The 16,386-nt window shown below is 40.4% G+C and overlaps 1 protein-coding gene across 1 annotated transcript; it reads right to left on the bottom strand.

Moving 5' to 3' along the window:
- Window positions 1-10,753: 10,753 nt before the first annotated feature.
- On the bottom strand, window positions 10,754-15,915 carry LOC133873360 (cyclin-dependent protein kinase inhibitor SMR3). Its single transcript, XM_062311077.1, has 2 exons — window positions 15,001-15,915; window positions 10,754-10,832 (listed from the first exon to the last, which is right to left on the bottom strand). The coding sequence occupies exons 1-2, from the start codon at window positions 15,438-15,440 to the stop codon at window positions 10,754-10,756; spliced, it is 519 nt and encodes a 172-aa protein (XP_062167061.1). The 5' UTR covers window positions 15,441-15,915.
- Window positions 15,916-16,386: the final 471 nt, after the last annotated feature.

Raw genomic sequence — 16,386 nt, forward strand, 5'->3', positions numbered from 1 at the left:
TTCAAGTATCAAAATTGCTAGAAACTGTCACCTAATAACTCCTCTTTTTTTTCTTTTTTTTTCAGATGATGTGATTATTTTTGCTAAGCTACTTCCACAGCAGCATCCTCTATCAATTATTGTCTTGATATATAACACATCAAAATCATCCATGTTTTTTTATCATGCTTTCCGATAAATAAACCATCATCACCCTTGACCCAGAGAAGCTGCATTTTCAGAATTATTTTCAACTTTTGCTGTATCCAAAGAAATCCGATACCATAGTTGAAATTACCATATACCTCACTATTTTTAAAGCTTTTCTTCCATGCCATCCATACTTAAATTTGCACAAGTTCAATCCATAATTTTTTATTTTTTTATTTTTTTATTTCATTTGCTCCTGCGCGCTATAAGCAGAGTAACAGACAATTTCATGATATGGGCTCATCCTGCAAAAGGATTTCATAAATATCCGTCCTCAGGTTCAGTTCCTTATCCCGCCTGACTTCTTGGAGATCCGACAGCTCTTTCGCAGTTAGGACCGAGTTCAGCTTGAGAAAACCATCGAGCCAAAGCCTTTTAGACCTGACAATTATACAGAAGAAAAAAAGGGTGAAAGACAGAAACACAAGCAACACCATCTCTGAGCTTAAACTGGAGTTCAGAGTATACACTTCAATTCAGTGCATTCATTTATAGGAAAACTAGAAAATTACCCATTACATAAGTGTAAGCAATTGACTCTCTGTAAATTGCATTTTAATTTCACTGTATTATTAGGGTTGGAGACCAGTGTTTGTTCGGGATTGGTGCATCAAACACTGGTCGAATTGTAAATGTTACGTGGTTTTTTTTCCCTTTTGGTTGTGGGTATGTGTTTTATAATGAGTTTTTTTTTCTGTGTGATTGCCAAATATATGGTTCTTGTTGTTTGGGTACTGTAAAAAAAAAAAAAAAAAAAAAAAAAAAAAAATGTGTATCGTACAGGTTAATGGACTTATTGCGTGCTCGGTACGGTGTGCTATTTATGAATGATTTTGTTTTCATTCTAAAATTTAGTTACTGGGTAGTATAATTAATTTTATTTATGCTCTTAGTTGATTGATTTAGTGTGGAATGATGAGAGACTTGTCTAATTTTTTTATTGCTTAAACTAAAGTTGATCTATTTCTAATGGAAGATCATGATCGAAGGCGCGCGTGGCTTTTTGGGGCAATCATTACACCATGGGTTGAGGTTTTGGAGTTTAATTACTTTCATATTCTTATTACTAGAGGTGAAGATGATGTCAGAATAGGGAGTACTGTCAGCGAGTGATACTGCATTGTTTTCTATTAATTAATGGAGGGTTTTGGTCCTGTCTAGGATTTGTGTAGGTAAAACCAGTGGCTGATGTTGAATATGTGATTTTTCATCAGTACTATCAGTACTATCCGGGTTGCTTAGGATGAGAATATTCTATAAATTCTCATGAATATTGGCTTGGATTGTGCTTCAATAGTCCACGTATATAAAAATGTTTGTGTTACACAATTGCTAAACAATGGGATTGTAATGTCCATTGTAAAGTTCTTGTTAATACCCAATGTATTCTTAAGAACGTATGTTGATTCATTTTTCTGCATGATGATGTGTCAATCCGGGGTTGGTCCGATCACGTCTTCTCCTGAGATCTGCAAAATAACAAACACTGCGTCGGGGAGTGCTCCGACGTTCCCGCTCCGATGCTTAAGTCAGAGGATAGTTTGAATATAAGCAGAGTAATTTTTAGAAGCATAGAATCTACCTTCATATCTTAAGAGACTCTGGTATTTATAGAGATTGAGGAGCAGTTAGGATAGTTCCCAGTTTGTGCGGGGATCGGTAGCTTGAGGAAGACGTGGCCTCTGGCGCACGGACATTTCGGGTTCCACGACCGTTTATCTCGGGTGCACGATCTAGTTATGTATCAACTATCATGCATCGTGTCCCTTAAATCCTAGGTAATCCTGAGATGTTCGCGGACTCGGATGTTACAAGGTATCCGGGTCGACTACCTGAGTCGGGTGGTCAGGTCGGTTGAATCGGTTGGACCCAAATGATTTTGAAAGGCTTTGATAAACTAATATTCTCCCTAACAGTCCCTCCAATTCTCTTATGCAAATTTTATGCGTAAGGGAATTTAGGAACAATTAAGCTGCCTTAACTTACTGCGGATTCCAAAATTGAGTCGGGTGCATGTTACTGGGAAGGTTTCGATTTTTCAGTCGTTGCTTCACCCGAAGAGTGTCAGTCCGGAGGCCTTTGGAAGTTATCTTTGGAGAAATCCCGCACTTTTTCAAATTCTAAATTTCAAATTTGCTCTCACATTCAAAATTTCGGGTTTCATGTTCAGCTGACGTATGCAATAAAATGCGTTTAATGCAATTCGACATCAGTTCGGCTTTTGAGGTTCCGATGTGCGAATTCGAGGTAACATTTGATCGAGTTTTGAATGACTTAACTGTGGCTAATGGAGATAAAGCTCAGTTGGCCGTCGAGCTCGATGCCTCTCAGACCGAGGAAGAAACCTATTCAGTTTTCTGAGCTACCCCAACCGGGGAGGATAACTACCAAGTAGGAAGAATCTCGGTTCCGTGAATACCGGGGACAATATTGGGATAGAGATCCCTATATATCTTGCCCCTATCTACTTTCAAGACCAACTTGATGTCGGATCTGCATGTGCTCTTCTTGTATTTCCTAGAGTGGAGCTTTCTAAGATGAAGTATGTTCCCAACCTAGGGGTTGGGATACTCATAAGATTCTGATGACCGATCAGGTTTTCTGGTTTTGGTCGACCGGACTGAGCTTCCCGTTCGGCCACAGGCCCGCACAGTCTCGGGTGCATGCCGACAACAGGTGACTTGACGGGTGTTGACTGAACTGACTGTTTCCCAGAAAGACAAAGAGTGTCTTTTACGAAGCTTAATGTATCTCAGGCTCGGAAGATAGTGTTGGCTGCATAACTGTATGCTGTTAAGGCTGAGAAGGAACAAACTGTGGCCGGGAAGCAAGATGTAATCAAGCTGCAATAGAGTGCTGAAGACCGACATTAAAGATTTCGAAGGAGTTCCTTCCTGGTCAGTATACCTGATGAGGTGGTATCTGAACTCACCAACTAGGTCGAGGATTCTTCTCGGATATTCCAGTTTTGGGGCGAGCGGGCCCCTAACTCTTGGCGTGGTAAATTTGTTCCCGACTTTTGGGCCCCCAACTGATAGTATTGGGAGCAATTGTGAAGAAGAATTGGACAACTTGTAAAGTGAATATTTCTCTATGATGAAATCTAGCTGCTGTTAAGACTGCTTGAGAGGAAGCTGATCTGGAAAAGGAACAGGGCATAACTGGGAAGAAAGCAGTACTTCTGGTCGTGGAATCCGAGCATGCATCTAGTACAATAGAGTCCGAGCATGCGTCCGTGGATGGAGACTCACCTGGGAGTTCCCTTTTGTAATTTTTGTTTTTGAATTTTGGTAAACTTTGAATAACTTTTCCTAGCCCCCTTCCTTTGGCTGCGTCTCCTCTTAGGTGTGTGCTTCAAATGAGGATTGCCAAGCAACCAACCTAGGCCATAGCTTGGGAAACCGTTCTTGAAGTTTATACCGAGGACTCTCCCAAGGCTATGCGAGATTTGAGCCTAATGATGATTTTGCCCAATTTCCGCATAGCAGAAGAAACTACAGAGGAACATGTGTCCAAGGGGGAGAGAACTCTGACTCTCCTCAGGAGGTTGATAGGTTGATCATCAATCGATTGCTTCTCGTCGAGTGAAGATTGCCGAACAGAAGCGTGAGAATGCTGACAAGGAGAGTGTCATGACCGGTGAGGCTGCAAAGAGGCCTCAACCCGCCAGGGGCAAACTTGTGCTTGGTTTCATAGGCCAAGTAAAGAGTGTATTTAGCCATCAGGAGTATGAATTTTCGGAGGAGCATATATCCACAAAGGATGCTCTTAGTGTCGAGAGTGTCCCAGAAGAATCTTTGTTTGATGCCGAGATGAAATCTTTGTTTTCTCAGTCTTTTCGTTCGTTGTCAAGTTGGTTGTGTTGTGGGGGATCTTGAAAGTTCATAAATGTTAATCCTTCGCCGGAGGCTCGAGTGACCGAGATGTAGGTTCGCACCCGAGGTAGAGCAGCTGAAGAAGGATGTCTAGGCTTGGGACCAAGAACTGAGTGTTCCGGTTTGACTGAGAGACTTGGGATTGGGAGCTCAAGGTTAGTTGAAAACAGCGAGTAAAATTGCAAGGCCGACATTTGACTGCATTGTCTGAGTTATTCCCGAGGGTGTTGATTATTTGACCATGGTACCGTACAATCCGAGGAAGGTAGCTCGTATATGTGACCGAGTTGTCTTTCAAACCGGTTGTATTTGAATCATTACCAAGGGAGATCATCAGAGTGACTTAGTTGCCTTCCCGAACCCGTTGTATTTCAAACCGAGGGAGACAACACTTTGAGTCGAACCAAGTCTCCCCCATGTTACCGAGGGACATGATCAGGTTTGTTGTAGGGGTTGCCTCCCCGTATGGTATGTGCTGGAGCAGGACCCCTGAAATTTGTTAAAACAGATATCTATATATTGAATAATGATAAGTTTGCATACCTGAGTTGATAGACTGATTCTCAAATATCTGCGGTTGTTGGCGTTGCAACACAGAAATAGCACTTTGAAAGCACAATTGTTGTTGATTTGATCTGGTTTGAGTTGAACCGAGTCACCCCCCACTGTTACCGAGGGATATGATCGGAGTGTGTCTTTCCGAGCCGGTTGTGTTTCAAACCGAGGGAAACAACACTTTGAGTTGATATGGTTTAAGTTGAACCGAGTCATCCCCCACTGTTATCGAGGGACATGATCGGGGTGTATGTTCCAAGCTGGTTTTGTTTCAAACCGAGGGAGACAACACTTTGAGTTGATCTGGTTTGAGTTGAACCGAGTTACCCCTCGTGTTACCGAGGGACATGATCGGGTTTGTTGTAGGGGTTGCCTCCCCGTACGGTTTGTTGTAGGGGTTTTCTCCCCGTATGGTTTGATGGCCCGAGGCTTACGGAGGCTCGGGGACCCTAGTCTTTGGTGCTCGAGTCATGCCGAGTCAACTCGAGGCATGACGAGACTTTTGTCTTTTTCTCCTCTTGAGCTTTTCAGTGGAGTTCCTGTATTAACACAGCATACGGAGACAAACAGATCAAAAACATAAGTTTGAAAGAGATGCTTTGAGTGACCATTGATTCTCGTGAGGCGTCTAGCTGTCACCGAGAGTGGCAGCGTTAAAGCCCCTTTGCATGTTGCGCAAACTCGGGGTAATGTAGCTTTTTGCTGTTGTAATTACCCCCCATCGCTGCGACATAGAATTCAAAATTTTTTTTTTTTTTTTTTTTATCTCGCTTGATAGAGACATCTGGCCTAAAAAATATTAGCCTCGCCTGCGTCTAAACGGCACATATTTATGCATATATGTAGCAGAGTCTAGCAATTAACAATTTTTTAATGCAAAATATGCAAAATTGCACTGAGATTCAATCATGCGACTTGATATATACTCTTTTGTTTTACTTTTCTATTTCACCGGGTAGGTACATGAAAGTTTAGGATATTTGTTTTGTACTACCAGAGGAAAAGTTTGTGGATACCCCCCAATTTTTAGACTTGATGTGTAATCATTTTTGCGATGAGAAGTTAATTTTAAATTTCACTGATCAATGCATAAGATATATATTTGACTGTCTAAAAATTTATGAGTAAGCTAGCATAAACAAAAATGCAAAGAGTGAACTTATCTCAATATTCTGATGAAGTTGTGCATTAGAGCTTCTCGGAAAAGACCTTTGAAATGTGCCATCGGATTGGACTCTCGGGAAATTAGATCCTCGATTGAATTGGAGCCTCGGAATTTATCCTCGACTCGGATTGCACCCTTGGCTCGGAATGCACCCTCGGCTCGGGATGATCTGTGGCTCGGATGAGATCCTCGACTTGGATGGACCCTCAGCTCGAGATGATCTGTGGCTCGGATGAGATCCTCGACTCGGCTGGAATCTCAGCTCGGGATGATTTGTGGCTCGGATGAGATCCTCAACTCGGATGGACCCTTGGCTCGGATGGGATCCTCGACTTGGAATGCATCTCGGCTCAGATTGGATCTTCGGCCCGGAGTGCACCCTCGGCTCGGGATGGATCCTCGGCTTGAGATGGGATCCTCAACCCCTTTGGCTCAGAATGATCCTTGGCTCGGATTGAATCCTTGGAAAACTTTCTCCTCTCCTTTTGCTTCAATTTTCTTTTGTAAATGAGGTACTTGAATAATATCTGCCTTCCCCACATAAGAACAAGTCGATATTTGAGAGAGAGATGTGGAAGTCCAATTCTGAGTTGTAAAGCTCTGGAGCCCTGTTCCCACGACCCGAACATTCTTGAGGTTGAAGGCCGAGCCAGATAAAAGCTTGTACTCGGTGGGTCGATACTAAACCAGCTGGGGCGAGTGTAAGGAAATGAGCTTGTTCACGATCTGGGTTGTGTTGTTGTTCAGAGCATCACGGGCCCTCAGTTTCGAATCATAGCTCCTGTGTACTGGCTTGGCCGGTGATGGAGTGAGCTTGCCCAACGTGCGGCTCCGGAAGAAGCTTAACCTCACACACTATCAGTCGGTGAGGAAGAACCTTAACTGGGTTTTTTTTTTTTTTTTTTTTTTTTGGCTCGCTTAATTTACGCCGCCGAGGTTACCAGATCTCGGCCGTGTTCGTGATTGATCCTGGGTCGGCTCGGGCTTGGTCAAGGCTAAACCGGATCCGGTTCTTGGTTGAGAGCCTTGCGGATTTTGACTTGAGCCTCTACTGAAATCGACCAACCTCTTTGCACGACGCTTCCGACTTGACAGAAATCGAGTGTACCGTGCTTACTATAAGCGGGGCTGAGTGGGATGATGAATAAGAGGGGTTCTGGATTTATAACCCCGATAATGGTCCTCGATCTGCGCCAAGGGCTTCCGTAGCCTGGGGTGGTTGTGGAATACCGAATCGAGTTCGGATCTGGCGGCTGCACCGAGGTTATTGACATTACTGACTTGAGGGGAACCGATGTGCAGGGCAGCCATAGCAAACCTGATGGTGGCAGAAGATATGAGCCGATGTATTCGGGACCGCCCCATAGTGGAGGGATCCACTCGGGTTTCTAGCTTGGATTGCTTCAGGCATCGACTGGCGGCGAAGGCTCAGCATGCACCCCAAAAGGATCTCAGCTTCACACACCACTCGGTGAGGACAAACACCCATTGTGTCTTCTGGGCCAACGGTTTTTTTTTTTTTTAATCGTTGGGCCGACCCGTTGGGTTGTTTTTCTATTCGGCTTAAGAACCTACTCGAGCCCCTGCCGTTTGACCCGAAGCTTCCTCTTTCTTTTTTATTGGGTCGACCCGTTGGGCGACTTTGGGCGTTGGGCCAACCCGCTGAAATGGTTCGAACCGGCTTGGGCTTTTGCTGCAAAAGAGATCGAGCACTCAGCCCCTAGTCTCAGTCTCGGCTACCAGACATTGGAGTGGCCACCGTGGTGGATGGATCCACCTTCGATTTTCATTCGAACTGCAGATCCAGGACCAAACCCAACGTTCCGTGGAGTTCCAGCCAGGCCAAACCGAAGGCCGGCCGAAGAGATGATGTTTCAGGCAACATGCCCAGAGCTCTCTGTGTTGTTTGTCTCGTTTGGGAGCGGTGGCACCCTCTCTTATGATCAGATTAATTAGTCGGCTGTGCTTATCAGGGTCCTTTTAGAATTTTCTCTGCCAAGCTTCGAGAACCGAAAGAACAACATCATCATTCGGGGCCCCAACGTCCCACCGAGCAAAACTCGAAGAGCCGGGGTTTTGTGCTTCGACGTATCGTGGATCGCAATCAAAATTAGGCTCTACCCAGGCCTCAGGCTCACGGCGACAACCCTTAGCCATTCCGAGTCCAAATTTGTGCTTGAAATCGCAGTGATAAGACCAACACTAGCTCAAATAAGTTGGATGCCCTTCTGGGTTATGTGGGCTTCAGCAAGTTGCAGATTTCATTCTCCAGAATAGAGAAGTAGATTTGAAATAATGACAACTAATGAGAAATACAAAACTTATCTTGCATGCCCAGAGACGATCACCAATTTGGTGTTTGTGAATACAAAATCATATATCCGTAACTGCACATTTGCATATTTGGGGAAGGCCTGCATCGCTTTGGTGTGGCTGAACGCAGATTTGAGATGTATCAGCATAGATCTGTACAAATCCACCACATATGAGAGTAGATCTGTTCAGATCCAGATTTGCCCAACAGAATATGGACGATCTAAGGGTCGGAAAAGAAGACCCATCAGCCGGAATTAGTCGTAATTCTCATAGACGAAAACTGTCGTTCCATAGGCGTAGTCACCATTGCGGATTTCTTTTTTTTTGCGAGGAACGATTTTGTTGTTCCCAAATACGGCGCCAAACTGTTGATACATTTTTCTGCATGATGATGTGTCAATCCGGGGTTGGTCTGATCACGTCTTCTCCTGAGATCTGCAAAATAACAAACACTGCACCGGGCGGTGCTCCGACGTTCCCGCTCCGATGCTTAAGTCAGAGGATAGTTTGAATATAAGCAAAGCAATTTTTAGAAGCATAGAATCTACCTTCATATTTTAAGAGACTCTGGTATTTATAGAGATTGAAGAGCAGTTAGGATAGTTCTCGGTTTTTGTGGGGATCGGTAGCTTGAGGAAGACGTGGCCTCGGGTTCTACGACCACTTATCTCGGGTGCACGATCTAGTTATGTATCATGCATCGTGTCCCTTAAATCTCGGGTAATCCTGAGATGTTCGCGGACTCGGGTGTTACAAGGTATCCGGGTTGACTACCCGAGTCGGGTGGTCGGGTCGGTTGAACCGGTTGGGCCCAAATGATTTTGAAAGACTTTGATAAACTAATATTCTCCCTAACAACGTACAAGAAGTTTTGGAGGACTAGCTCTGATCATCCTTTTAGTATATGCTTCAGGCCACATGCAGTACATGATATACGCATAATAAAATTGTTGACAGATCTAGGGTCACAATTATCATAAGTTCAAGCATTAGTTCTACTTTCTCAGACTAGTGTGCTAATGTGCTTCATATGAAAATGCAGGAATGGGACACATACTGGGGAATATTTTGCATACAAAATGCAAGGACTTGGTATATACACCTTGAGGAATGGGGAGACACAGTCCAGATTGATAAAAAAATCTAACTAAATACTTTTGTAGCTTGTTGCTGACTCTGAGATTGATCATATTAATTTTTTGTAACAGCTAGTATAGTACTTGGATGTTTCTTAATTTATAGTTGGGATTGTTTGATGTTATTGTGTTATATTAATTAAACATATATTATGTTTTCCCCTGTTATTTGTCAATTTCGATTATATATATTAACAAGTTTAAAAAAAAAAAAAAATTGATTATACTGGAATTAATCCAATATTATCAAAAAAAAAATAATGAAATTAATTTTTTATTTGGAGTCGTTTTCAGACCTAAAAATAGCTCAAACTATTTTGAGTCGTTTTGAGACCACGGTCCGACAGCGACATTGAGACATTTAATTTCTTATTGTCCAACCCTATGTCTCGTAGTAGGCGCTTGCAACATTCATTGATGGAGCCCGGTGTGGAGATCCAGAAATCGTAGTTGAGGGGTCGGGCCGAGGAGCTTCTAGATTTGGCGGAGCAAACGAAGGACAAGGCCGAGGTGAAGGACACACGGCTTTCTTCAAAGTCGACGTCGTCATCATCTTCGTCGGACGAGGAGGACGCGAGGTCGAGTGAAACAGCAGAGGAGATTCCGTCGTTGGACTCGAAGAAGCGGTCGTCGTCATGGAGGCTGTCCTAGTTCAACGTCAGAGTCCGTTTGAGTTCCATCTTGGCGCATTAGTGAAAACTTTGTGGAATCAAAACATGAATGATGAGTGTTTGATTTTTACTTTTATTTTTTATTTTCTTTGGGGGGGGGGGGGGGGGGGGGGGAAGGTGGAAGAGAGAAAAAGGAGGGGAAGAGGGGGTTGGCTACCGTTATGGCTTGGTTTTTGGATGAAAAGAAACTGTCAAAAAGGGAGTCATGGCTCATTACATCTCTTCACGTCTGTGAGGCTGTGAGCATTCTGGCCCATTGCTTATTTATTTTTCCCAAATCAACAATCAAAAACCAACTTAATTCCACGTCCCAACACACTACACTTAAATGTATTTTTTTAATTAATTTTTTATAATATAGTAATATTTCATGGGATTAAGATGAACGAAGATGGTCAAGGAACGCGTTATCTCTTTGCCTTAGAGAACTCCCATCAGACTCCCTAAACTGGTTCCCTTCCCTATCTTTAGGAAAAATATCATAAAAAAACATCAAAAACTACCCTCCAACAGATACCCTAAATTTGAGTTTTTTGGTTGGGAAGCACTGTTGCTTCCCAACCCATTATTTTAATAAAATAAAAAAACGGCTCTCTGCTTCCTCAATCTTCTCCCACTCTCTGCTCTGTTCCTCACCTCGCTAATCAAGGTCACCTGCTCGTCAAAGAAGCGGCCACGAATGGGGTTGCTGACGACGACACCGCGCCAGGAGTAGGGCCCGAACTCGCCGTACTTGTACCAGTCGAAGGGGTGGAGCAGATTGGGGTCGTCTTTTTCCATGAAACGGACCATCCAGTCGTAGCCGAGGCCGATCTGCTAGAGCTCATCGTCAGTGAAGTTGTCGACCTAGTTCTGGCTCTTGGGGTTCCTACGGAGGCGGTAGAAGCGGGACTCGGGGAGTTTCTTGCTCTTGTGAGGCCCCCTCCTTCATAGCCCGGCGGAAATCGGTGTCGCCCTCGATGTGGCCCGGCGACGCCCCTCCGCCTTTCTTCTTCTCCTCGCTGTGCCCCGCCATGCACCGGACACCATTTTGGCCGCAGAATCGGGGCTTTCGTGAGTTTGATAAGGTGAGTTTGGGGAGGAAGAGAGGATAAAGAAATAAAATAAGAAAGAGAAAAAATAATAAAATAAGATAAAGAAAGAGTATTTAATTGATATTGGAAAAGTTAAGGGAATCTATTGTGGGATGGTTTTTTATAGGGAAGCAAAAAGTAGTTTTGTTCCCTAAATATAGGGAAAATAGTTGGGAAACTGATGGGAGTGCTCTTACAGACCTTACAGCTTGGACGTGGTCAACTACGAGGAAAGAAAAAAAAAAAACATGTTAAAAGTTTAGGAAAATATATTGATTGTGTCAATTAAATCACTTATTAGGCTTTACAATTGATCAAATCAGTCCTTTAAGATTTAATCTGTTATCAAATGATCACGGGAGGCGGAGTCAGCATTTGGCCGGGATTTGAAGGGGCAAAATTGAAAAAAAAAAATCGGGAGGGGCAAAACTAAAAAATATAAAAAAAATTTAGGGGTAAAATTTTTATTTTATTATTATTATTTTTTTTGGTGGAAAAATTATTTTTTGGAAAACCTTAGAACTTGAGAGGGCTTGGGTTAGCTCCACCCCTGCAAATCACCCATTCTGTCCTAGTTACGTTATTTGTTCTAATGAAATTCGAAAGTATGTGGATACATTGTACAATCAGCTCTATCAAGTCAAATGCATATCACGGTGGACCGCCACATCGAACCCACACCATTTAAAAATTCAAGTCAATAAAAATGTCTGATCGATCAACAAATTATTAAATCTCATATAAAAAAAAAAATGAAGGAGATGGTAGTCGTGCAATGTTACATGAATGATTTATTGAACACATAACGGGATAAATTTTAGATTCTGAGGGAACCTAGACCTTAGATTCTAAGGAAACGTAGACCTTTTAGATTCTGAGAGCACTTAGGCCTTTTCTAACACAATGTTTGTGATTAATTTTGCTTACTTTTTTATTTATCACTCACGCCTATAAATAAGAAAATTACAAAGACATAAAATAAAAAATGAACTCCAATCTCTACATGAAGATAAACTCCTAATACAAATAAAAGACTTTGAGATAAACTCTTGCAAAGAACAATATAAACTTACTATTAAATGACTTATGCACCATAGTGCAACAAATAACTAAAAGATTCTTGACTTAGTAGGAAAACTATAACTATCCTTATTTAATTAAACTACGACTACTCTAAAATAAGCTACAACAAAGATAACTTCAAGAGTTTTATTGGATACATATATACTTGTGAGTCATGCCAACATTTTTTAGCTGCTGTAAAATTTTACTTTTATAACATGTGACGAATCCCTAGCTCATTCATTGCTTTTATAAAAAACGAAGAAGCAGATAAAGTACATTGATCTTGAGAGCATTCTTCAGCAATCAATTATGGCTCAAGATATCTTAACAGTTAACCCTGAAGTTCTGTAGTTCTTGTTAGATTGTGAAAAATAAGAAACTAAGACAATATGACCATCATGCAAGGAAACTATGACTAAACTACATTCTTAATTTATATTATATTAATGGGTTCATGATGCTTCTGTATATTCCATAAAACTAGTCATTTTCCTAATACTTGGTAGGGTTAACAATTTTTTACACGACTCACAAATTCAATATAAACTCAATACGAAATTAGCAGGGTATATAAGGTTGAGAGGTTTGATCCGTTTAATTAAATGAATTGAATTATGATTGACTTATATAGTTTTATACACATGGTTCGACACTACCCGAACCCGATATATGACATTAGGGTTGACAATTTTTTACACGACCCGCGAACTTGATACGAACCCAATACAAAATTAGCGGGTTATGGTTAAGGAGTCTGGCTCATTTAATTAAATGGGTTGGGTTAAGGTTGACCGATGTAATATTATATTTATGCCTTAACATGACCCGAACCTAACACATGAATACGAATTATCATCCCCTAATACTTTATATTGTTAATTGTTAACCTACTTGTCAATTGTTCAGCACTTTTGTTGAATTCTGTTCTTTTAAAAGTATTTTATTTTAAAAATATTTGTATAAATTATGAACATTGGTGAATAGTTGCACTTGCCTCATAGTGCCCCCTTCTATTTCCTCCCTACTTTTTATGACCATGGCCAATTGTCAATGATATAAAAAATAAAAAATAATAATAAAATGAAAATGAAAATGAAAATCCAAATTTAAAATAATAACAATAATAATAATAAATCTTAAACTTATCAACAACGACAATTTGTCATTGCTGATAAGAGCATATCGGAGACAAATTTAGTTGTCGTCGCTTATAAGAATACATCAGTGACGACGATCAACTTGCCGTCATTGATAAAAAGAGTAATGTTATTTAGTAGACTGTTATATGACTACCATTCAACCTAATGATGTTCCAGTAAAAATCAACTATTTGATCAATACTTGTAAAAAAAATGGCTGATTTTCACTGCCACATCATCCCAATTGTATAACAATTATATAATAGTATATTAAATAACATTACTTTTGATAAAAATAGAGCGACGACTTCAATTTTCATCGTTGATAAGAACATATTAATGAAGACTTTAGCTATCATCGTTGATAAGAAGATATCAACGAAAACTTTTCATGTCGGAGCTAATAAGAACATATCAGTGATGACTTTCTTGTCCTGGTTGATAAGTTTCATATCAACGCGTGACAACATGCCAGCTTACGTGCGGCCTTACTTTCAACGACGACTATTTAAGTTGTAACTAATAAGCATTCACCACGCAACGATCGTAACGACCACAAATGTCACCGTTGATGCCCATTAGCGACGATTTTTGTTGTTGCTAAAGAACGAACTTTTTACGGGGGATTGATAATACGTCAAGCTACTTGTCATGCAAACTGTAAAAATGAGTTCAATTGATTCAACAATATTTTTGGTCATTTGACCCAAAATGGTTTTTTTTTTTTTTTTTTTTAATTATTACTCTTTGGCATAAAGCTATAGAGCAGTTTGCTATAAAGATTAAATCAACTCTGAAACCAAATCCCAGGCGATTCTTATTGTAGTAACGACACTACTTAAATAAAACACGTATATAAAAGTAATTATCTGATGCTCGTGTTTATACAAACAAAATTACATTCAGAGATGAATGAACAGGAAGGGTATCATCATCTGAGGCTTAAGCTGGCATTTCTTGTCCGTTTTCTAAAATTGATGGATCATTCATCATAGCTTGTCATGAATCATGATAGTTACGTACACTCTTGGCAAATAAAAATTTCTTTTTTCTTTTTCGTTTTTTTTTGTTTTTTTTACGAGATTGATACATTGGAAACACTAAAGAATTCCTTAATTAATTAGATCATGGCGATCATCGATGTTCTTATTCTTTTATCTAATTATCATCTTGAAGGATGTTTGCCTCTCTCGGAAATCTAAGTTTGATCTATATATACAGTATATTTACATATACAAGAGAATTTCTGTAAGCAATAGTACTCTTTTTGTCCTTAATTATAAAGAAACTAGTTAATTAACTTTTATCTCGCTTAGGAAGAAAATTAATTAAACAAACTAATTACTACTATACCTTAAGAAAATGACTAATCTTAATTCATATATGGAACCAAAAGAGAATTGGCCTAAGCGTAAAATGGACGAAAGAATCTTTCAGAAAGAAAATGATTCCAAATCTTTAATGTCTAAAAAGATAGAAACTTCAAGTTTATTCAATCTCTGAGAATCAATTCTCTCCTTAGAACAGCATAAGACCTTGAGTACAAAAGAACCCGAGGGTGCAGTAAAGTAGGAATTCTACATATCCACCTCTTTTTCTTCGTCTGTACTTCATATTTGATCATCTTTTGAAAACTTTAACTTTACACAATCATCTGGGTCTTGGACCAATCCCACCAATTCAAGATCTAAAACCCAGAGAAAAAAAAGAAAAAAAAAAAAAAAAAAGTGGATATAGAACCAAAATCAAGAAAGAATCATTCTCCAATATTGCACCATTCTCTTACCAAATAACTATAATTTAGATCTCTCTTCGTCGTCTCTTCGAATCAGAGAGAAGAGGGAAAGGGAAAAGAGATTCGACCTCTTCGGATACTTCAAGCCTGAGATTTCTGCGTACCTTATATGCAGCAATTCTTCTTTTCATTTGCGGTTTGGGTTTTTTCGGAGCAGGTGGGCACTGTTTGATCACTGGGATTTTGTGATCCAAAGATGTTGGAGTTTTGAACCCATCGTCTTCCTCCTCGATCACCTTCACTTCTCCTAGAGACGGCCTTTCGCATTCCTCATCCGGAGTCTTAACCTCGCAACAACGTTCATCATCATCTTTCTTCTTCTTGTCTTCTTCTTCTCGTTTATGAAGCTCCGGCACGTCTGAATGACTCTCGTCTTCAAATATCAGCCTGGGCGTCGCCAAGATTTTGAATTCCACAACCTCTTTAGATTCTTTGATGAGAAAAACCCCTGAATTCGACATTCTTTAGAAGCAGGTTTGGTGGAATATTTCTGAGTACGTACGTGTCAGATAGAATTACAACACGAAGAAGCAAGAACACAGAGAGAGAGAGAGAGAGAGAGAGAGAGAGAGAGAGAGAGAGATGGGAAGGCTAGAAGAGAAATATGGTCGTTGTTATAGATATCCAACATACGGAATGGAATATAATCATCAAATCACTACTTTTTTTTTGTTTCTTTGGTGATTTCTGCAGAGCTTCTTTGTCTATACTTTTGGTGTATGTGTGCGCGAGAGAGGGAGAGAGAGGAGGAAACGGTTTTAACTGAGGCTATAAAGAGAGAGATTGAGGGAGTTTAAGTGCATCGGATCCTTCGCCAGGAGGCTTAGCTTTGACGGCCACCACATTCACTAACTGATCCTCTCTTTCTGTGTGGAGAGAAAAAGAATTTAAGGACTAGAAAATGTGGGTTCGAACCATGCTTTTCTTTTTCCTGATCTCTACAAACTTTGATGCAGCTATGCACGTGGTCTGCTACACAGGGGACCATATGATATATGGACCATATAAGAGCCCCGTTATCATCTCCATCCCATCTCATGCCCCTCATCTCATATGCTTTGTTTATCCACCAAGTTAACATCTAATTAAATAAATTTGAATGAATAGAAATAAATAAATAAATTTGACTTTCTCAACTCCCACCCTTTGCATTTACGTATCAATTAATTAATGAGTCCTAGCTACTTGTATAAATTAGGTTCTTAATTATAATATGCTTTTACATCCAATGAGAGGAGTTGCGAAAATGGCCTTAATTATTGCCTCCATGGGGTTGTTGCAAATTTTTATACCACATGGACAAGGCAATAACACTATAAACATATATTATGACATATTAGGTAGGTAAAGCATAATTATATATATATATATATACCTTTTTTTTCCTAATTTGTTACCCACTGAACT

Source organism: Alnus glutinosa, chromosome 7, assembly GCF_958979055.1.
Source record: "Alnus glutinosa chromosome 7, dhAlnGlut1.1, whole genome shotgun sequence".
In the NCBI taxonomy this organism is placed as follows: domain Eukaryota; kingdom Viridiplantae; phylum Streptophyta; class Magnoliopsida; order Fagales; family Betulaceae; genus Alnus; species Alnus glutinosa.

Excerpts from the sequence above, each read along its gene's own strand:
- LOC133873360 (XM_062311077.1), bottom strand. The coding sequence starts at position 15,440 with ATGTCGAATTCAGGGGTTTTTCTCATCAAAGAATCTAAAGAGGTTGTG. Across the intron at positions 10,833-15,000 it reads CTCTCTGATTCGAAGAGACG|GAGGGGGCCTCACAAGAGCA; the intron begins ACGAAGAGAGAT and ends CGGGCTATGAAG.